The 23,924-nt window shown below is 34.3% G+C and overlaps 1 protein-coding gene across 5 annotated transcripts in view; it reads right to left on the bottom strand.

The window, feature by feature from the left end:
- Nucleotides 1–1,481: 1,481 nt before the first annotated feature.
- Nucleotides 1,482–23,924, bottom strand: part of LOC142972434 (G-protein coupled receptor dmsr-1-like) — a 53,166-nt gene continuing 30,723 nt past the window's right edge. For 4 of the 5 annotated variants that reach the window (XM_076113544.1, XM_076113543.1, XM_076113545.1 and 1 more), the window contains 3 exons: nucleotides 14,449–14,625; nucleotides 12,054–12,128; nucleotides 1,482–2,104 (listed from right to left, as the gene is read on the bottom strand). In XM_076113544.1, the coding sequence (XP_075969659.1) occupies nucleotides 2,055–2,104; nucleotides 12,054–12,128; nucleotides 14,449–14,625 (302 nt within the window). In that variant the 3' untranslated portion in view covers nucleotides 1,482–2,054. The remainder of the gene's footprint in view (nucleotides 2,105–12,053; nucleotides 12,129–14,448; nucleotides 14,626–23,924) is intronic. The other variant, XR_012959454.1, reaches the window with a different exon arrangement.

Raw genomic sequence — 23,924 nt, 5'->3', positions numbered from 1 at the left:
CCTGTGTTAAGTTTATTAGCAAAGCATGATTGAGCTTCAAAATCACTATTTTCCGTCAATGAATGTTAATATATTTTTATAACATTATTGGTTTATTTGCAAACGTAGAGAATGCAATAACAAATTCTCGTTAGTCGTGTTTATTAATAAAGTATGAATTGTTATGCATTGTGGAACATTGGTTGTTATTGAAGTACAAACTTAAAATAGCAACCAAAACGATCGTTTCCAGAATTCTATTCTTGGCCAGTTAAGGAAAACCTCGAGTATTTGATATGAATAACAGCAATAGTATTTGTTTAACAGTTATTCAGAAACAGATAACAAGTGGTTTAAAAAGAGCCACTAACGCCGTAACCACACATCGTCTGTACTCAGGTACACTTTGATACTGAAGTGTTGGCAAATGGCTTTCTAGGATTTGAGAAAAAACTTGACGATTTCTGTTACGAACTAATAATAGGTACTCCACCACGGTTCTCATTATGGAACTATTTGATTTGAACTGTAAATGATTGCATGAAATCAGTCAGCTGAAAAGCCACACGCCTACATCAAAGTAACGAATAGACAATTGCATGTTAACATTTCCATCTGTTTCAAAGGTTTCCAAACATCGTTACGGGAACCTCCTCTTTCAATACGCAAACAAAAGTCTAGGATTACTAGTCAAGGGAGCTCGGATCCCAGTCAGTTTAGATACAAAGTCGTCTCAAATACAAACCGCTTCGGGCTCGATCTGGTAGCTGGATTCAATGAAGCCTTTTAAGCTTTCAATATTCTTTGACTGTATCGAATCACATGTTTGTTAGCTATTCGTGAATGCGAGGTTTTGTGTTTCACTTGTTGAGAATCATTTCTTTAAGTAGTTCGATATATTTGTAAAAATAAGTACAATCACAATGCCCCTACAGAAATTATAGCATTCAAAAGAAATGTTTGCACAGGGTCCGAAGCTCTACACTTAACAACTTATGTATGTAAATATTATACGGATAATCTAAACGATAGTACCGTAAACATTCTCACACATTACCACAATTTCATGTACTCAAAGGCTCCTTCTCCACAACAGTGTAATACCTTAACAGCTGTAAGCCGAAACTAAGGTACGGCTTCGCACTTTGACGAGTACAACTTAAATAGAAACTTCTAGATTGCCAGGCTCTTTGTGGAGTTTGTTCCAGGAATCTGAGCTGGGTCTGAGGGACCGCATGTCAACAGTTCAGGGTTTAATAACGTACATGTGTACGATCCCTTAATAGCTGCCAATTGCAAACGTTTACTGCTAATTGTCCTACGCTCGTAATTTGAGAGCTCCACTGAAACCTTGTTTGACGTAAGGGGGTAATAGCTGCTAGTTTACTTCGCTTACGATGTGACTCTTCCAGACATATCATATGCATACTTACCACTTATTGCTATTTGGTATTATGGTTCGGTATTGACTTTAAGGGTAATAAATAAGACAGCTGTTTCCAAATTAATACGTTTATAAACGAATATTCTTTATTGTGACAATAATGGTGCAAATAATTAATACTTAGGTGTTACATGAAACTTTGGTATCGCTTTGGTGTCTAACTTACGAACAATAGATTTACTCTTACTTGAGTAGATCAGTAACAGCAAGAAAAATGATAGATTACAAAATGATATAAAAATGCATTCTGATATCGATATAAATTCGTACAATATGCACAAGAACATATTTAGAGAAATACGATATAAATGCAAATGTTCACAATTTAATTAAATATTTACATTTATTAGAGTTATTCATCTCATTGGACCCTAAGTAAATCTATATTACACATACTAATTTACATTAATTATGCTCAAGTATATAAAGTACCTATGTACAGTTTTAGAAACGTATTACTTTATGATTTAGTTTTTGCGTCACGGCTCATAAGACGCAAAGACTACCATAAAATATAATAATAGTACTTATACTAATAGACTTAAAGTTAACTTTGGCTTACAATAGTTACATAACTAATAACGTTTGACTACAACGTATGAACATAATGTCTATATGATAACATTAAATGCTATGGATGTTTGTGAATTAGATTTTCCAAATGATAGAGAGCGATTGTACCTGCAACAAAAATGGATTTATTAGTACACGAATACATTTTAAGACTTGTTTATGAGTCAGTTAAAAATATAATACATTGAATCGATTGACACAATGAAGCTTTCGCGCTACGTAAAACAAAGTAAAACTGTGAAAATGCTAGACAGTGTGGTAAAATTCCTGGTTTCTTTTCATTTTTACAAGACGGACTGGCGACGATTAAAAAGTTTATGTCAAAAAAAAGGCAAAGGAAGAAATATTATTGCGTTAACATCATGCGGTAACCGCAGCGTTATTAGCAATGTTCAAACAACTAATCTCAAAAGTCTCTCTCATTCTATTTATTGCAAACTGTGAATGTTTTCATAAAAATAAGGCCACAGAAATAAATGGAATATTGGAATCGAATGTTGGTAAACCAAACTATATCCAGATGTTCAAAAATAACTAGGCAGTTCGGTTTAATCCGGCAACGACATTTTTATTGTCAACGATACGACGCGCCGGCCATATTTTGTTATCGGCTTAGTACGGCTCTACAACTCATTGTTTTGATACCCAATTTGACGACAGGCGGTATTTTAATGGAGTTAGGAGTTTTAACTGAGTTTTCAACCATTAAATTAAATCGCTCTTAGGGCAACAGACTTGGTTAAAGTTAAGCTAAAAGACTATTCGTACATAAGTTCTTCTTTAAAAAAAGGTGCTTGTAATTTTCGTTGCGTCTGGAACCTCGTTGCATAGTTTTTTAAACTTCACATATTATTGTTTTAATAGATTAAGGTTTTTCTTATTTCTCATATTAATATGTATATTCAGAAACCTTTATAATAATTAAATTCACGAATCAGTAAATCGATCGGGCGATTACCACTGAATTTTAATGAATGAATATCACATATATAGATTCCATTTTCTGTGAAATTCGCATTGAAATCCATCTGAGCTCAAACATGACGTAATTTGCTCCATTGCATCATATACAGAGTAAATCTCAAGTAATAGTTTGATGAAGCCAGCTTACTCGTAATATTGCTGTGCACCATTCAAATAGTAGCTAATCCTAATATGTACGTTATGTGAGGTTTGACAAGCATAATTCTCATTCATTAGGCAGTGAAATCTAATAATAAGACTGGGTTCTAAATTCAGTATGATCATACTGAATTTAGAACCCAGTCTATGAGCAAATAATATTATTATTTTAGGTCTCATTACCACATTAAAAACTAAAAATTAAAGAGGAAATGGTGTCACTGTTTTTTCCTTTGTTCCATACATCACAGCTTTTAGACATAAACACGCCTCAATTTGAGTTTTTAGCCACCAAATGTCATCCGTCTTTGTCATCTAAAATACAGATTTTGCTTTAGATATAAATAGGATGAATTTCTCATCATAACAGCGTTGATCGAGTGTCTGTGGATTGAAACTGATCTTTTAAGAGTGGTTTCACATTGTGAATTTTTAAAAGAAAACACAACGAAGTGACTACTTTTTCTGTCATTTAAGCGACTCACCATAATGGTGAGTGATCCATACAATTGTTGACGAGAAGTGACTTATAAGGAATTTACTCTTTGATTTAAACTTATATAGAGTTTATGTTATTCCGGTAACGTGTATCAAGCTTACGTTTGATACAATATGCACGTAAGCCCTTGTATCGCTTGTTTCATGTGACATAACCTAGTGCTTACGAAGTGCACGTATTATGCACGTATAAACGAGTGCACGCTAGTGCGTATACGCTTGTGTCGTACCTATACATGCGTCAAAGTATCATAGTACGTATAAACGAACACTCACCCAGAGTACATTTCCTCATTTTCGAGAATGAACATAAACATGCGGCATTAAAACAGTTAATTAACTAACACGCCCTAACGGAATTAATGACGGGACAAAAGTACATTTGTTACGCATTTGCGTAGTGCGTACACTACAAGGCCCTCTAGTTACGTGGTAGTGGAGTACGTTCCAAGCGGACGTGAACCAAGCCTGTCGTATTTTTTCCATATAGAATATTATGAATAGTATGCGGCATATTAATTGCGGGTCTATATGCAAATTAATTGAATCGACTACTTTGTAAATATCTTTGTAAAATAAGCACATTTTAAACAAGAATATAGGAAGAAAAATAGATAACTCTGTGCAATAGCATGCGAGACTTCTTGTATAAAGCTAGCCTCAAGCTGTTTTGATCTAGCGATTATCCAATACGTGCGCCAAAGGTAGAGCTCTACTCTTTGTTTACATAATAGGCTAGATCAAGCTTCTCATGCTCTCTTCTCATCAGTGTTTGTGATTACAGCCTTTCTATCTGTACTTTCTGTACAAATAGATTTATCTAAGATCACGAAAACAAGAGACATGTGTATTATTTTCAAAAGGTGCGACATATTTAAAGATTGACTGGCTGGTAGGTGATTGTTGATCACGAGGTCCATGTTTAATTCCTGGATTGGTCAAAGATGAAACAGTCACTTCAACTGTATTTTGTACCGTTGTAGTTCCGGGTACCGTGTATTTAGCAGTAATATAGTCCCAAGTAATTGGGAACAATTATGTATTATACCCCGAAAAGCAGATGAATTTAGGAATTCATGTAAACTGTAAACCTCTATGTAGGTATTACAGGTATAGAAACCATGAAGGTATAGAAAGGACATGTCTGTCCAATGAATTCAAAACTAACCCAATTTTGTTTACTGAATCCAAACTTATATCGTAAATTCAGGTCCTCAGTGAGGCTCGTACGTTAGCCAAGGCTACAACTAAAAGGTAATTACTCCCTCCTGTAACATTAGCTACATTTTCACAAAATTATTCCAACAAACAAATGTACTAACGGGTTACAGAAGAACAAAAAACTCTATTAGGAAGCTCTTTGTGTTGTTATTTTTCTGTAAGCACTCGGTCGAGTTAAATCGTAATTTGTGAAGCATTGTTACTTTTATAAAACCGAACGTACAATTTTCGTAGCTAAATTCATTAAAAAATAATGTAGATTCCAACAATTTGCTGAACAGTATATTATTAAGTTATTTACATTTAACGTGAAGGCATGCTTGCAGCAACTATGGATGCAGGACAGGGAAATGTTGAATTATTTCCAATAATTAGCCTGCTCTCGTCCATTTCAGCATTGTCAAAACAAATTGGCGTTTCAATATTGATGACGTAAGTTCCCTTTGTTCTATTCCACTCATAATCCTATATTTATCTGGCATGTGTACTAAGTACTTGGAGAAAATTATACCGATAGAGAAAGATATCTTTCTTATTGTATCTTGAGAGTCGAAGATTGGCGTTTTCTTTTCTGTGTATGTACTTATCTATTAGATTGTTCCATCATTTCGTAAGTAATATTAGGTAAGTATTGTATTATGTATTACCTACATGTAATGTTATTGTGCGTTTATAGCCATAATAATGCTTTAAATATGATAAAATATATGAAAGGTATTTAAGCACTCAGTACGTACTCCACATAAACATTCTGATAAACTTTTAATTCATTTTATGGGTGTAATGTGTGTTAGATGGGTATAAGTATCTACTATACACATTTTAGTTGAACATTATCAACAAGGGCAAATAATTCTCAAAGCTCTTATTTTGTTAAAAGGCTATGCTATTAGGCGCTTTTTTAAATATTCGATGCTTGCTATTAAAGGATACCCGAAGGGGTACTTTTCTACCAATTTTGATCTAATAACGTTTTATGGCTCTTAAAACACTTGTCTTGGTTGTGCATAGAAACTTAATTTATCATTAATTCTAGACAAATCTAATCAACGTAACTGAAAAATGTATTTTTCTAGTCAAACCAATACGTGTGCTTAATATACAAATACTAGGTACAACATATCGGTAAAAATATTAGATTACCCACTTTATTGAGCGGCACGTAGTCTCGAGTCCCGGCATAAATTCCTACTGCGCTCCTATAGCCTATTATATTCTGTACATAAAATGTTGTTTATCCTCTCACGCACGTCTTTGCATGCTTAGATGGCTCGGCCACGTGGAGAGGATGAATATAAAGATATGACAAAGGCGATTTACCGCGCGGATGTAAAACGGGAAAGCGAAGGAAACGCTCTAGAAAGGCCCTGACATTATTGGTGTGGTCCTTCAAAAAGGTTAGTAGTGCGTAGTCTGCGTAGTACTCATAACAGGCACAAAAGTATGACGAGATTTATGAATGCTTAAGAAATCAGAGCTGCGAGAGCATTGTTATTTGCATCCATTGAAATTGAAAATGTCTGTTGTATGTAGCGTGTTTGTTTATGCTCATCTTCTTGTTTTGTTTTATTTGCAGAAGGATGCAATATCCGTTTAACTTGTCACGAACTGAGATATTACAATGGAAATGTTCTATTTTTAGTTGATGGATCGTTTCCTCGTCTTCAAGTAATAGTGTGTGAGAATAATAATTTTCTTTTCATAAAAGTCACACTTATTTGAGAAGTAGTGAGAATGAATTTTTCCGCGATTTCTTGTGCGTTTTTCTACAAAATTAGCTGCATACCTTTTGTACTCTCCTATGTGTTGGGATTCTCACATCCCTAATATGAGTTCCATTCGGTGGTACAAGTTTAATTACTCGATAAATCTCACGAATACTGGTTGCGAGATAAAGCGTTAACATAAGAAGCTTACAGAATTTTATATAACCTTTCAACGTGTGAATGATGACTCGAATTTATCTTACCTGAGGTGAGGTATTGGTTTTTATCTACAAAATACTCTCGTGACCTCAGGTGTCTATATCCTGGGATAGCGGGACCTCCATAAATGCCTTTTGACGTTTCCCAATAGAGTAACAGAATTTGCTTTGTTATCATTTTGCCAAAGATATGATACAAGACAGCTAGAGATTTTATACTTTATGCAGAAACCCTTCTTATTTTATTACAAGATGTATGTAAATAAACAGCGAAGTAGAGCTAAATGTATTTAGTTTTAATATTTCGTAGCGATGTGCATACTTTGTGTGCATTTGTGAAACGGGCACGTGACAAAATATATGAAAATGTGTCACGTACGCTACAAAATCCACTACCTAGTGGGTATGCATAAGTGGAGGCCACGGATGAAAATAATTGAATTATGATGTAACATTATTGGCAAAATATTTAGTTACTGTATTTGTTCAAGATAACTTATTTAAGACGAGGCTTTTTAAATTAGCGTTATTTTTATGATTCTATTTCTGAAGTAGAAAACGAGAAAACGCAAAGGTTTTATACAAAGAAAACTCATTTTGTTAACAACTAAGTACCTCATTTTCCAGCATGATAATTTCAGAGTTCCACGAAAGACATTCCTTGTATTTTATTAATATTGTTTCTATAAATTTGAACGTAATCAAAATTCGAAAAAGAGGTATCGAATTCATTTCTTTTGTTTTTGCTAAAACCTTTTCCTTGTTCTTCGGAGTCCTTACAATGGAGTGTTATTTTGGTTAAAATAAAAGTTTAAATTTAGTCACGTTTCTTGGAGCAAAAGACGAAAATACATTAGCCCTGATTAACTGTTGCTATATTTTATTCTGAGACATAGTAAAAAGGGAAAATCTTTTAGCACGAGTGAAATCACGCGAAAAACTTAATAGGGTGAATATTGTAGGATCCGTTTATGTTCTACCGTATTAAATAGCTCGCGGCAACAAATGCGACATAACAATGCAATGAACAGCAATGAAATGCAATCTTCTCTGCAAAACTATTGTTTTAAATGTTCTGCATTTTGTTTTAACGGATTTTCCGAGTAATTAACATAATTATTTAAAATGTATTTCTTTGGTTTCATTTTATTGCGTCCGATTTAAACAGGTCACGTATACTCAAAGCGCTTTACTTTTTATGTATTAAAACATTACATGTGAATATTTGTTACCTGTGTAGTACTAAAAGCCGTTTTCTTAAAGATTTTGAGAGCGAATCACCTAAACTTTTAAAATACCAATGCCTAAGCAATTAGATTAGGCATAAAACTTTTAATTTAAATAGTTTCCAGTTTAAAATCGATTCAACTTTTAATCAGATAATGCTGAAATGAGCGATAACCCATTAGATAGTGGGAAATTGCTGAGGATTAACCTGTCTGTACCTGACACTACTCAATCAATGCTGTTATCATTTTACGTTACAAATATTGATCACCAACATACCTATTACTAGTATTGAAATACTGTGCGGAAAAGCGGTATTTTATTTTAAACTACTTTATTGACAACTTATGATTTTTTTCAGTGTCTTCAACATAATTCTAAACATTTTGATTTGCTGGCGATAATAATAGGTGAGGTATAATCATAATGGGTAGTAAAACCGCGTTTTAAAACATAATTTAGCCTGAGTTTCAAAACTCTGAGTCTGATCGATAGTGCGGTATTTTAAAGGTTATTTTCATATTTTTGTAAAAGTGAATTCAAAGTGTATAAGTAACAAACTTCTAGGCTAACAACTAGAATTTCAACAGATTGTTTCGATTTCTCTTAACACCTAAAAGTGGTTAAATCGGCACTTAATCTTAAGTGCTCGAGAGGGTTTTTAAATTTTACCTTTTAGTTGACCGGAGAGAAATTATATTGTTCGTAGTCAAAGTTCTGCGAGTTATTTTTTGCTTCAGGAAGGGGCGGCCAGGTGCTTACGAAAACTTTTAGGATTTTTTTTACTAAGTATAAAAGCATTTCGTTCTCCCACCTTATTTAAGATTCAATTATAAATTAAAAGAATACCATTGTGATACAATTGTTCATTTTAGTTAAATGACAAATGATATTTTTTTAATATTTACTTATTATTTACATTTGAAATTATACTTGAATCACTTTGTAAGTAAAATGTATAGAACTCACTTTACGTCTGAAAAAAAGCTTAGCTACCACACCTATCTTGTATGAAAGGATATATAAGGCTTCCGAGCGAGTTAACAAAGCAAAACAGGAACAATAATAACTTATTAATTATAACATTAATGGTATTAAATCTCACAAGTCCTTGTAATTTCACAACCAATTAATAATAGGCTGTGGGAAACCTTGACCTATTTGGATTTCCCGAAGCTAATAAGTCTTCAAACCAGGGTCGGATTACATTGAAACAAATTACATCGAACAAGATTGGCAAATATCGTGTTCCTGAGGCAGTACTAAATAATTTACAAGCGTTTGCTAAGCTTATTAGGTTTAAAACCGAACAAATGTGTGTCCATTTAGTGAGTAATAAATCTTGGTCACGAATCGGATTAACTTTACATGTGTTATTTCAAAGGCTTAAGTTGAAAACGACCTTTGTACTGCATTTATAAACGCTGTAGACTTTGTTGTTAGACTTGCTTCTGTGCTAAATTAATGATCTTACTAATGGAGATGTGACCATTGTCTACATTCGTTTCGTTTGACCCAAGAGAATGACAAAGAACATTTTGTGAAAATTGAAATGAAAGATCAGAGATAAACGTTTTCATGTATTTATTTCCAATCTTTTAGAAAACAAAACGCTTATTGCGAGCTCCCAAGTCTAACGTTTAGTTTTTAATCAAAATGTCTAGATTAATGATTAAACTAATTGTAATTTTGTAAATATATTGACATTTGGATTATTAATAACAATTAAGCATGAACTACTCCAAGGGAAGACCTAAATGACGAGCTATTAGTGTAGCGAATAATATATATCTTCGTACCGTTAATACCTAACGCGACGTCTAACTTTATAAGCGTAAAGTTGCCTAACCAAATCGAGCGGCAAGTATGCGCGTCTCTCATTCATAATCTAATAGATAAATCACTGTATCGTCTTAGGAACAGATGGTGTTTGAAACATAAGATACAAATACACCACACAATTAGCAATGTTATGTAAATCTTAAGGTTTATCTATACTAATATTATAAAGCTGAAGAGTTTGTTTGTTTGTTTGAACGCGCTAATCTCAGGAACTACTGATCCGATTTGAAAAAAAAATGCAGTGTTAGATAGCCCATTTATCGAGGAAGGCTATAGGCTATATATAATCACGGTACGACCAATAGGAGCTGAGTAGCAATAAAAAATGTTACAAAAACAGGGAAAATTTTGACCCATTCTCTTATGTGACGCAAGCGAAGTTGCGCGGGTCAGCTAGTCTAATAGATAAATCACTGTATCATCTAAGAAACAGATGGTGTTTGAAACATAAGATACAAATACACCACACAATTAGCAATGTTATGTAAATCTCAAGGTTCATCAATCATATTTGAACAACACACACGTGGCGAATTCAGCGAACAATTTTCAAACATAAATAGAACATTATATTTATATTTCATTATTGTCATAGAACCACGTTTCAGAATGTCCAATTATAACTTTGTTTGTACAGAAAATATCAACTTTTAGATATGTTTTTTGAAATAATACTGTAAAATAATATGGTATCTATAAATACACTGTCTACAAAAACTTATTTGACATTTGAAACCAGCTCCTTTAATAATACTAGCTTCTACTCGCGACTTTTCCCGCGTGAAATACATTTCCTTAGGTAAATAGTATGTGTTAATCTAGTCAATGTTATAAACTATGTGTTTCAAATTTCATGAAAATGTAGTAGTAGAGTACTTTTTGCGTGAAAGAGTAAGAAATATCTATACTTATATACAAATCTTTCCTCTTTGTAATATTATCAGTATGGAAGGATAATTGATTTATTTACTTTAAATTTATGTTAAAAGCCGATATCTTGAATCCACTACAGCAAAACTTAAACCTTCTTTACACAACTGCACACGTGAACCGGTTAATTATCTCCTGTTTGTAATTACTTCGCAAATATTTATATTAATATTTAACAGAAGATTTCCAAAAAATATGACCATTTTATTGTTTCAAGTGGCAGCTGTGAGTTATACTTTTATTATTGTGACAAATATTACAAGGTTATGTCAAATAAATATCTAAGAATGTCACATGTTTCTTTCACAGAAAATTTTCTTTTCCAGGAACCTTCACCTTTTATAGCAAGAAAAATGTCACCATATATAAAGATGACCACGATCTTTTTTCATTTTTGTTTAGCCTTGTTATAATATAACTGTGCACAATAATATGTAACCAAAATAAATAATTGACTCACAGAGGACCAAAAGTAGAATTCTAGGAAAACTAACTATGCCTTTTAAAGTATCAGACTAACAAAACTAATTTGATATTGAGTGTTATTCAAAGCACATACACGTAATGATATTGATAATTACTGCACATAAGTCAGGGTAAGGTTTCATTACTACTACTAAGTTGTTATGTTCATAAGGTTGAACAGTAATGAGCGATTTACGTAACCTCAGTCGTTTAGAACAAAAAGCAAAACTTAGAACCTCCAAGTTTAAGTTTACAATCCCTCAATTCCCTATTATTACAATTTGATTGTTCTTGTAAGTAACCTCGGCTTAGAATTGACAAAGGTAGGAATCCTTAACAATTTTGGTAGCCTTAGGGTTAATTATAGTTTACAGATGAAACTATCGACTTACGTCTAGTCGCTATAACGTATCTTCTGATATGTTTAAAGCTATGTAAATAAATAATTGATGTCGTCTATTAATTACAGACTTCCTAGCCGTTATTTGGCTACGGCGGACAGTTTTATTGAAACAAGTCAACTGTGCAGGACTTTGCTTATAGTGTCCTGTCCAGGTGTGTGCACAATACACAGGTACACTCAATATTCTCTCACTCATAACCATAACATAACCACCATAACCCGATGGAACGAATAATAACATAGTCGGTGAGAGTTCAGGACTGTCAGCTTTTTTTAGTCAGGTGGCAAAAAAGCCCGAATTAGTCACCACACGCACTGCCGACCATTTTGAAACTGATTTACTCCCTTTTTGACGAACCTCATAAATAATTAATCTATCTCTAAGTAAAGATAAGTGATCGGTCCCAATGTTGTTGATAACTCACCTGTATCATTCATATAATACTCTCTTCTACCACCCTGATGAGGGCGGGAATTTGGCGCTATAGCGGCCCGGTGACCTGCAACAAACAAACATTCATTAATCATCATTAACCGAACGTTTTTGCGATAAGTCTTTGGAACATTTTCAAACGTTTATACATATAAATCTATTATTATATTATTTCCAGACTTGTTTTGTTACCTTCGCATGTTAATACGGTAACGATTATAAGCATTCGACTACGTATCATGCGAAATATTTCTGAAAGGCATTTAGAACAACGTTAACATTGAGATATTCTATGCAAGGATTCTTACCCCTGATAAATGTGACCATTTATTTTCATACCCTTAACGCCTTATTTAATTCATCAAAACACGGCCATTGAATAAGTACATAAGTAATTAACTGTTGCATATTTCAGTAGTTAGCACAGAAGGGGTTAATGCAGCCTCTTAGCAGTATTCAGATTAATGTCAAGTTTGTTCAGGGCTTAAATAATCTCATCAGTACATCACTATCGATACATCGATTAAATACCTATCAATTGTGGGGTGTCTGTGTATACTGCGTAATTAATTGTTATTCCATAATCCTTTGAATAATACGGATTAGATATCTCGGAGAGGTCTTGAAACAGCCGAGAGAGAATCCTTAATTGATCTTTGTACTATTGATGATAGTTTGATGACTAGTTGAGTAACAGAGAATAACTTTAAGCGATCAAATGATAGTTACTTTTGATGTAAGCCGGAGAAGTATTATATATGTATACGCGATAAAGTATACATAAAGAAAAACCATTGCAATTTAATAAGCACCTCAACACGAGATAATGAGCAAAATCTATTAAAGTAATACGTTCATTTCAGAAACCTTCAATATCATATTAAAATTTAATGAGGTGATTAATAAACTATCGATAACTATAATAAAAATAAAGATAGATAAAAGATATTCTGTCTAATGCACACTTGCAAAATAAAGTTATCAACTATCAAAGCGTAAAATATGGAAGATTAACAAGCTGAACATGAGTTAAAAGTAACATTGAACACAACGATAAACTTTATGCAAATCTACGTCGTTTACAGATATGTTTTCTTTGAAGAAATATCTTGCATTTTATTAACAGCTGAGTTCAAAAGATGTTCCTTTACCGTGATTTTCTAAAGTACGCGTATAATATCTAATCTTGCGGATTTCAGTGATAATCAGCTGCTCGTATTAAAACCTATTTAGCTGTTTAAGGTTGCGCACGTCGAAGATTTATTTCCATTGCTTGCGAAATACACACTCGTAAAACATCTTTATTTTCTCTCGTTCGAGGTTGTACAAAGATTATTATTCTACACAAAAATGTTTACGAAAAAATACTGGCCTAGGAGAGTTCACGATAAAAAGGTACATTTTAACTTTTTAATATTTTTTGTAAACGTCCGCCGGGCATGCTTTCATGTTTTTCGTTTGTACAAAAACGCTCGTAGTAATTAATTATATTTAGAGCAAAAGCTTAGGTACGTTATTATGCTCATTATGCTTTTTACTTTCTACCTTTCTTTATAAGGTTCGCTAAAGAAATATCTTATATCTTCATATTAAATATATTTTATGATGTTCATTAACAACAATGCAATTATTAGAGATCATTAAAAACGTTTTCTAATGATGTCACAATATAGTTTGATTTTAAGTATTATAGAGTATGTTTTATAATTACTGTCATGAAGTCGTACATCGATTATTTTTAGCGATTGTTTTGATACGTCGTTCTGTGATCTATTTTTATTTGACCGGACTGAAATAGGCAATACATACCATTCTCTGAATCACTGACTTTTTTACTAGAATCTCTTTGACTTAGATAGCATTCCGAACGTCGAATAGATTCTTTCCTTCGAATAATAAGATTTGGTCCTATATTTAGGTGTATTTATAAACATATCGATTGCTTTTGCAAAAAATATATAATAATTTTGTAGTATCTTCAGAGTTTATTAGTACCGTAACCGAAATTCATAATTGGGTAAGACCGACCCAAACACAACAAGACCAAATTAATGTGGTCTAGTAAAATATTCAACATTTTTATTTAACACACCCACCACCGCGTATCTATAAACAAAAATATTTACGCAAACATTTACTCTGATGAGGTGAGATTTCGCAGCCGTCGTCAGACCGCAGACGGCATGTGCCATTTATAAACAGTATCAGACTGAGGTATTACTGAGGTATTACAACTACAATTATCGTCTGTGCAAAATTTCTGGGCGAAATGTTGTTGCCATCTACGGTCTACCTTTGCAGAATCTCAACTCAAAGAGCGTTGTATACAACACCGACAGAAGCAGATTTACTCACGAACATGTAAAAGAGAAGAAGTTTATCCTAACATTGTGATACCTGCGTTGTAGGTTCTAATTTATTGGCGAACTTGGCGGGCTCCTCGGCGGCTGACAGCATGCGTCGCGCCAGCCGCGCGAATGTACACCGGAACTGTCGACTCATACTGCAGTACAGCACGAAGTTCACTGACGATGTGAATAAGGCTAGCACGTCCATCAGGTCACCTGTGAGACAATACAAAAGTATCCGTTATAAGAAATCAAATAGACCTTAGGTAGTCTATGGTGAAGTCGCCTTTGTTGATGTGTTGTCTCCACGTTTGCAAACTTAGCCGAAGCTCTAATACAAAGACGAGGGACAGTGGAACTTGCGACTAAGTTATCACGTGGTTACCTATTTATAATAAAAATCTCAAATTAACTCTATTCTATCGCAAATTCATTCTATCTTGTGGTAATTAAATTGTTTGAACGATACGAGTTTGAAGAGGCGAGAGGTTTCTAGTGCAATATGTACAGATTTTCTGCAGTAATCATTTCGCAAGCAAAGCGAGCACGCTCAATATTTCTCTTTTCATAAGTATAGGTACCTAACTAGTTTCTGATAGTAGTCCATTGAATATCTGATAGGTAATTCATAATACATTTGATGAGCACAAACAAGCAGTGACGGGTTAGTTGAGTTATTGCGGTTGCGCTCGGTGAAGCGCGGGATACACCCTTGATTTAATAGAGACAGGACCCGAAATTGTTCGTAATGTGCCTAAATAGACAAATGCAATTTAGGCGGGACGAGTTGTTTTCTGTTATACGTGTAGGACTAATATATGTATTTAAGTTGACAAAATCCGAGTAAGCCTAATAATTTAGAGAGCCAATTAACCTACAGATAAACGTTGTATTTTCCCATATATGATTTTTTTTTCTGTTACATCCAACGACCCCTTTATATTTAATTTGGTATAAACCAATTTGTTGTCGGATTTTTATCCAGTTTAGCTTCGCAGAAATCAAGTTGACGTAAATATCGACTTATAATAAGAGTCCGGAACGTAACGATCAGAAGTAATAATAAAAGAAAGTTATGACTAAAGTTATTGGGTTAGGGCCCTCTTAATCGGTTTTCGACGATAAAATACCAATACAAATAGGAAATAAATAGGTGCGAGAACGACCATCAAAGACATTTCAGATACGATTATTGCCAGAAACGCCGAATTTGCGAATTACATATTTAGAAGTATCTTCACAAATAGGCACCTATGTACTAAACCAAAAATTATTTTGATATCTTGTTAATATTTATGATTTCTCAAGAAATATATTTTTACTCAGATAAAATAAACTTATCACTAGATTTATATTCTCAGCAGATTTTTTTCTCCAAGGTTGATATACGAATTTTTCCAAGCTAAACAGCAGGTGTGTTATGGTTGGCGGCAGTCTTGAATTATTATAACACAGTGACGATAACCCGTGACAATTGGAATTTTAGATTGCTTTTTCTGAATACTTATTCTAAATAACAATATCAATCGTGATTGTGCTGGCAAAAAAATAAAATTAGAGATAGAGTGTGCCGCCATCATTAATTTGGGCACGTAGTAAATCCAGAATGAGATTATGCCGACTAGATTACAGCGAACCTTTCTATTGTGTTTTATATTTACGAGGTTCTTCTGTCAAGAAAATGACACGTATATTTGATTTCCTACGCAATATCGTAAAAGCCACTCTAATGAAGACTTTTCTGGGGACTTACGTAGGAACTTAATTAAATCACGAAATTTCTTTATTGGCCTTTACGTAATTTGGAATCCGTTCTTCAATTTGCTAATCATATTTTTTTGGTAATCTGTCGAAGTCGTTGTAGCATTCGTTGTATCTCGTTATTTAGGTTTTCAAAGCAAATGTTTATTTTGCTACGGTTGCAATGCTAGACTTGGCACAGCTCTATCACTCACTGTCGTTCAGGACAGAGTGATTTACTAAAATAACAGATTCTGGAGTCATATTGACGTGTGAATCAAAGGCCATCTGTGCTGCTTCAACAGGCGGACACGTATTATTATCAGAGCAAATAGGAATCTGAGTATGCCACAAAGTTCAATGAATACTTCATGCATACAAAGATGCTGAATCTTGGAAAGAACGTGATAGGAATAGATAAACAGATATATATTTATTTGGTAGTGTAATATGTGCGAGGCGTATAACGTCTACGATGTAAGGCATCTGCACAATTTATGTAATATACGGTCTCTTGATCACTATCTGATAAGGAAAATATCCCCTTAGATTTATTGCATGATATACGCTGTTTCTCATTCCGCAGAGATAAATAATAAGGTACTTAATTATACTATAATGTTCAAATGAATATGTAGAGTGAAATTCGGACAATATTACTAAGACTGGTTTCATTTTAATAATTTGAGAAGTTTTAAAGTAAAAATAGTTTAGGTACTTACTAATTAAATGTTATACAAAAACTAAGCTTGATTCATTTACTAATTAATGATAATGTTACAGCGTTCTCGAGTTTTGTTTGATATTTTCTTTTGTAAGTATTTATTTAAGAATTCTATAGAATCATTTTGATATTATTACGATTGAAAGATACGTAGGCCGATGTCTGTTTTTGAATACATTTCAATATACAATAAACAAGAAAAGTTTCAAACATCTAAATACTTATTTGCGTATTTTTATTCAAAGGATTAAGCGTGGGTACTTTTTCCAACAGACTGATTTAGTTTTGTGATGGTATTCAAAGCTATTTTCTTATTTAATACTGTATTGTAAATCCTCTTAAGATCGTCCGTATTTTTCGGATCTCTCGAGGCTGTGCAGACACTGAGATTTTTACGGATTACGTCGCTCAAGATCCGTCAGATGTATGAAGACATATTTAAAGTTATTGAAGATCCACTTCTTCATATTTTTGTATTGAAAATGTTTAAAAAGTGGGTATCATTTTTCAATAAAGTTGAGTGCCGTAATTGCATCGTTAAAATGACACGCTTAAGCTGCAGTGACCGACTTTTGACACGATCTCCTTAAAGCTTCTGAGAACACGTTGATGCGGAACACGGCTCACTACATAACGTTCATTTTATAAGTCATTTAAGTGCTTAAAAGTGAAATTCTATAGTAATAAAAGGTTTTTGCAGAGTATTCGATAGACGTTTTATAAAAAAGTAAAAAATACCACGTTCTGTGATATGAAAAAATATGTTTGCGTCAAAGTGCTTAATGGAATTCGCGTCCATTTTGTTCACTAATTGAAACATCGAACTTGTTTTTGTAGTTGTTGAAAATAATTTTAATATTCTCGAAAATATATAAACTAATAATATGTAATCAAAGTTATTCTAATATGTTTTGGATACACGGTTGAAAATGGGTCATGAAATAGTCCCGGGGCGGTGTTTCTGAATGCTTTGATCGTGAAATGTATATGTATAACATGTATATGGAAATTGGAGTGTCGGTGTAACTGTATTAGTTCAGGCTGAACCGCGTTACTTGTTAAATTGCTTTACAGTAACGTTATTAACGTGTTGCGGCGCTGCTCATGCAAATATTTTCTTTCAATCCAAAGTCGTGACGCGGGTGATTAATACGTGTGATATATACAGCCATAGTTAACAAGATTCAATTCTATTTAGTAGACAAACGAATTATTATTTTCTTAAATACAAATTAGTTTTCATATAATCGACTCAAATACAGTATTGTACACAAAATGTAGTTATATCGATATCACATGTATTAGTTAATAGATTTCACCGCTAATATTTTAACGGGAATCGATGTTAAACATTAACAAATGCTCGTACTAAAAGCAATAACAGTTATGCACACAAAATCGTGCTCTAGATAATATTTTCAATAGAACCTATCTGTAAATTACGTATCAGTAATAAGAGATAAGTTCGTTTAATATTGCAAAATTTAATATCAGCCAATCGTTGTGCCAATTAAGTGTTTTATTACAGAATCGAGAGGCGGATTACGTTAGCCCTCTGGGATATTACTGTAGTCATTTAATACTAGAGTGCATTGTTTCGTGATTATGTCGTAGTTTTTAAGGTGATTTTACTCGAATGTTCGCCAGAATGTAGTTTAGATACACATAATTCTATCGATTCTGCAAGAGGTGATTTTTTTGTTTTTAATAAAACTCCCACACTAAGAACTGCTCCTGTGTCGCGGAGACTTTTACAAACATGCAAACAACCGACACAAACCAACCAGACTCGAAACAATTACTTGAAGATCTCACAAATAATTGTCTCGTGTGGGAATCGAACCCACGACCTCCCGACGCAATGGTAGCGGCCTGGCGACCTAAACCACTGCGCCACGGAGGCAGGAAGAGATACCTCATGTTTAGTTTAAGAAATAGTTTTCAGTATTATTTCTTCGACTACCAAAAGCACGGAAATAATTTGGAAGGCAATCCGTAAGTATATAGTCAACAAAATCCCAAACATGACTCTTTCCAAATGCAAAAGACTACCAAACAAACGATAATTGTTCAATAAATAAACACATAAACAGTTAGATAAAATCCAACAGTCGCATTTTACTGCCTTTATTTTTATTTCGGGTAGCCCGTAAACGAGTTTGTTTACACATTTAGTTTTTAAAACGGCGATAAACCGCGACGTTACAGTATTAAATAGATAAACTTAAGTTAAACTAAAAATACCTATCTGTTGAAAGCCGTCAGCCAACAGCATTTTTTTAATTAATTGAAAAGTTAAAATACAATACCTAATGCCTAAGAATAATAATATTAAAATATTCCGCTACTGTTACTTCAGTCACCAAGGAATTATAAATTCTCTTTCTAATCCAGTTGAATTATTCTGTCTGCTTATTAAAAAGTCAATGTGCTTCGAAAAATAAAATTCAGCCAAAGTAACATCTTGAACACTGGCATAATAGAAAATACCTTACTAATTTGTAATGTTCTTCAATAGGATCTATCAGAATTTTGGAAAAGATGTATTAGATGTTCCGTGATATTCATAAAACTTCAGAGAGTTCATTGTGTATGTAGTACTACCAAAGCAATCGCCTTGCCATCAATAACGTAGGTACGTTGGAACATTGGTGAGTATTTTAGGCCAAAATATTTCGAAAGAACATATTTTTTCTATGAAACAGAACCAACGACGCTGAAGCATCGAGCGCTCGTATGTCAAACGAAGCGTATAGAGGTTGTAGGACGGCTGGCACAGGTGGAGTAGTTAGTTTTAGAAATCTGCACGTAGCATGTGTCGGCCATTGTATCTAGTATATCTTTGCTGAAACGTCCTATACAACCTCCCTTATATTTTAGTGTTAGTTATTATATAATAAAAATAATGTGGGAATTAATGCGACACGAATTTATATTATCGGAATGCCTGAGGTATCAGCGCATTCTAAGTTCTGTATTCTATTACATAAACATGCAACTTAAAAGTTTAAAAGTTACGACTGTAGTTTTTTATCTCGCTTATTATGAAAAAGTATTTATTATGTATTAATAAAATACGAGCATTACGTGTTTGATATATTTATTGACAGAGAATGCCAAATCGTTATATGATTAATATATGGCATCTATCATAGAGTAGAAGGAGTTTAGGTGGAGTTTAGGTTCACCACATTTCTCCCCTCCTAACCTCTTAGCTGTTCTGCTGAATATAAGATGCAGCCAACACCTGGTTGAGGTGTCGGCGCCAGACATCGCCGTTGTCGGTGCGGATCTCATAATGAAGTCGGCCTAGACGTCTTGTGATAGTACCAAACTGCCAATGGTGCTTAGCACTCGTGTAGTCACGGGCCTGTACTCGTTCGCCGACTTCCAACTGTCTGACCTTGATCTCTTGATGTTTTGATGTAGTTTTTTTATGGGTGTTTCTAAACATGCAGTGTAATGCTGTTCGAACTTCTCTTCCAAACATTAACTGATAAGGTGTCTGACCATTCAAGTTTGGTGTCCGTCTGAGGCGAGTTTTTACCATGACAAGTTTCTCTTGAAGATTACCCCTTTCTCCCTCTAAGCTTCGTAAGATTCTCTTGACTGTTTGTACGTATCGTTCAGCTTGTCCATTGGTTGCAGGGTGGTATGGAGCAGAGGTTTTGTGCGAAATCATACAGTCTTTTAGAAATTTTTCGAACTCTCCCGATACGAATTGTCGGCCATTGTCTGAGACAAGGAGTAGAGGTGTTCCATAGGTGCAAAATAGTTCTTTCAATTTTTGGATGCACCAAGAGCTTGTCGTTGATTTAGTAGGTATAATCTCTGTCCATTTCGAAAATGCGTCTACAACTATTAAAAGATAGTATCCGTAAACAGGTCCGGCAAAATCAATATGAAGCCTTTGCCAGGGGCCCTTTGGGTGTTCCCAGTGGTGTAGTGGTGCTTTCTCTGGTTCATTTTGTTGTAATCTACATGTTCTACAGGACTTAACTTTTGTTTCGATATCATTGTCAATTCCTTTCCAGTATACAAAACTGCGGGCCAGTAGCTTCATTTTCACAATGCCCGGGTGACCGAGGTGTAGTTCGTCCAGCACTCGTTCGCGTAATGTTTTTGGGATTAAGACTCGCGTTCCTCTTAGTATACATCCATCTTGTAAAGTAAATTCATTATCATTGTAACCGAGCGTTTTAAGTGATCGGCCAGTTTGTAATGCGAGTACTAATGGTGTATAATCGGAATCAATACTTGTCTCTTTCGCTATGATATTTGGGTTGACATCAATGGTATGTATTTGTTGAAGTTGAAAGCTGTAATTCTGGTCCATTTTGTTTGCCTTTGTGTTTTCTACTGGGAACCTGGATAGGTAATCTGCATTTGAGTTGTTAGGCGAAGTTCTGTATTCAATGTTGTAGTCAAATCCAGATAAGAAATGAGCGTAGTGGAATAATCGCATTGTACTCATTGCTGGTAACGTTTGATGTGGGTGGAAAATTATTGTCAGTGGTTTATGGTCTGTCACTAGGATAAATTTTCTACCGTAACAATAATAAAAGAACTTCTTCAATCCCCAGTATATGGCAGTAGCTTCTTTGTCAATTTGGCTGTACTTCTTCTCGCTATCCGATAGTGTTCTGGAAGCGAATGCTATCGGTCTTTCTGATCCATCTGGGAGTCTATGTGATAGTACTGCTCCGATTCCCAGTGGAGATGCGTCTGTTGCAAGAACCAAGGGCCTCTTGGGATCAAAATGTATAAGTACTCTTTCGCTTAGAATTTCTTTTTTAATGTGTATAAAGCTCTGTTCGCATTCTGTAGACCATCGAAAACTAGATTCTTTCTTGAGTAAGTTGTTCAGTGGATTCGTGATCGATGATAGGTTGGGTATAAATTTGTTGTAAAAATTTGCCATTCCAAGAAATGTCCTCAATTCTGCGGTGTTGACTGGGCGTTCTGTTTTAATTATTGCGTTAATCTTTTCTCTGTTTTTGTGTAGACCTTCTTTGTCGATAGTGTGTCCCAAATAGTCGATGCTTGTTTTGAAAAAGTGGCACTTATTTTTGTTTACTCGTAGGTTACTTTCTTTTAGTTTGTCTAACACGAGCTTAAGTCTCTGTAGTAATTGTTCTTTGTTGATGCCTTGAATGATGATGTCATCAAAGAAACATTTTACACCTTCGAGATCTTGAAGGAGTTTATCCATAAATTTCTGCCAAAGGCTCGGCGCGACCTTAACGCCGAACATTAGGCGGTTCACCTTAAAAGTGCCTCGATGCGTACTTAGTGTTTGTAGCATTGCGCTTTCTTCATCCATTGTCATGTTGAGATATGCCTGGGTGATGTCGAGTGTACAGAATAGTTTACCTCCGTTCATCTCTGCAAATATATCTTCTATCATAGGTATTGGATATTGTTCATCTTGTATGACTTTATTTAGTGTAACTTTATAATCAGCGCACAATCGGATACTCCCATTCGGTTTGACAACTGGTACCACTGGAGTACCCCAATCAGAGTGGTCGACTTTCGTGATGACACCCTGTTTGCATAGTCGCTCGATCTCTTCATCCACTTTGGTTTTTAAAGCGTACGGTATTCTACGTGGTTTGATAAAAATTGGTCTTGTGTTTTCTTGTAGATTTAGGTGTCCTCTGTAATTGGGTATTTCGCCTAAGTCGGATCGAAATACTGATGTCTTGTAAAGTTCCAAAAGCTGGTCTAATTCTAGATTTTCTGATTGCTGTAAAGTTTTTATATCTGCTAAATTTAGAGTTTCGAGTTCTTTCATCCAACTCCGGCCAAAAACGGGGTCAACGTTGTTGTTGATGAGGTATAATTTACCGTGGAATTATTTTCCTTGGCATCTGCATTGAACGTATGCAACACCTGCAGGTTCGATTACTTCGCCGGTATATGTTTTGAGTTTTATATTAGTTTTAAAGATTCTTTTGCCGATTTTCAATTTTCTGTAGTCTCGTAATGACATAGAAGTAAGTGTGGCTCCAGTGTCAAATTCCATTTTCATCTTAGCATGTTCAATGTGTACCGTTATCATGTATTTTTCGGATGTTTCACCAGATATAACATTAATATCATTCCATTCATCATCATCGCTTATCGCTGAGTCGTTTAATTGATTTATATCCGGTGTAGTCTTACTGGGCTTCGCATCTGAGCGCCGTTGTAGACACACACTAGCTAAGTGTCCGACCTTCTTGCATTTATAGCATGTTATGTTTATAGCGCTACATTTCTTGGTTTCGTGATTTAAACCACAGCGGAAACATTTCCCTTTTAAATCTCTTGGTGTGATTCCTCTAAAAGGAGATTTTTTTGAATTATTGTAGGAATCAGTGGAAATTTTATTGATATTGTCACTACTTGGTTGTTCATTCGGAAGCATTGATGTATTTTCTGCTTTACTCATTTCAATAGATGTTGCAATCTGTGTCAGGTGTTTAAATGTACATACTGTTCGGTCTTGTAAAATTTTTGTACGTGCGTCGCTATCTTTCAATCCTCTTATGAGTTGAAGAGATAAAAAGCTTTCTGAAATGTTTTTCTGGCAGTGTTGACATTTAAATTCGCAGTTGGTAGTGAGCTTTTTTAAATCTGCGGCGTATTGCGCTACTGTTTCATCCGATTTTTGAGTTCTCGATATAAATTTATGTTGTAGAACCCATTTGCTAGGTTTTGGATCTAAGTAGTCGTCAAGTGTTTCAGTAATTTCGTTAAATGTCTTATTCAATGGTTCGTCTGGTGCTATTAAATCACATAATTTTTCATGGAGTTCTGGTGATAATGTAGACAGAAGAATATTTGTCTTCATGTGGGGCTCAGTAATTTCATTAAGTCTAAAGTACACTTCCAGACGTTTTTTAAAGTTATTGAACGTTTCTGATTCATGTAAAGGATTAAATTGTATTTTTGGTATAATCTTATGGTATTGGTATATTCTATGTTGGTCTTCCTGTCGCTGACCTTGAATAATGGTTTTTTTTGTTAAAAGTTTTGATACTAAAATAGTGTGAAGTTCTTCGAA

This window comes from Anticarsia gemmatalis, chromosome 4, assembly GCF_050436995.1.
Source record: "Anticarsia gemmatalis isolate Benzon Research Colony breed Stoneville strain chromosome 4, ilAntGemm2 primary, whole genome shotgun sequence".
Taxonomy (NCBI): domain Eukaryota; kingdom Metazoa; phylum Arthropoda; class Insecta; order Lepidoptera; family Erebidae; genus Anticarsia; species Anticarsia gemmatalis.
Note: the sequence above shows the minus strand (reverse complement) of the source record. Positions and strands in the feature narration are given on the sequence as shown.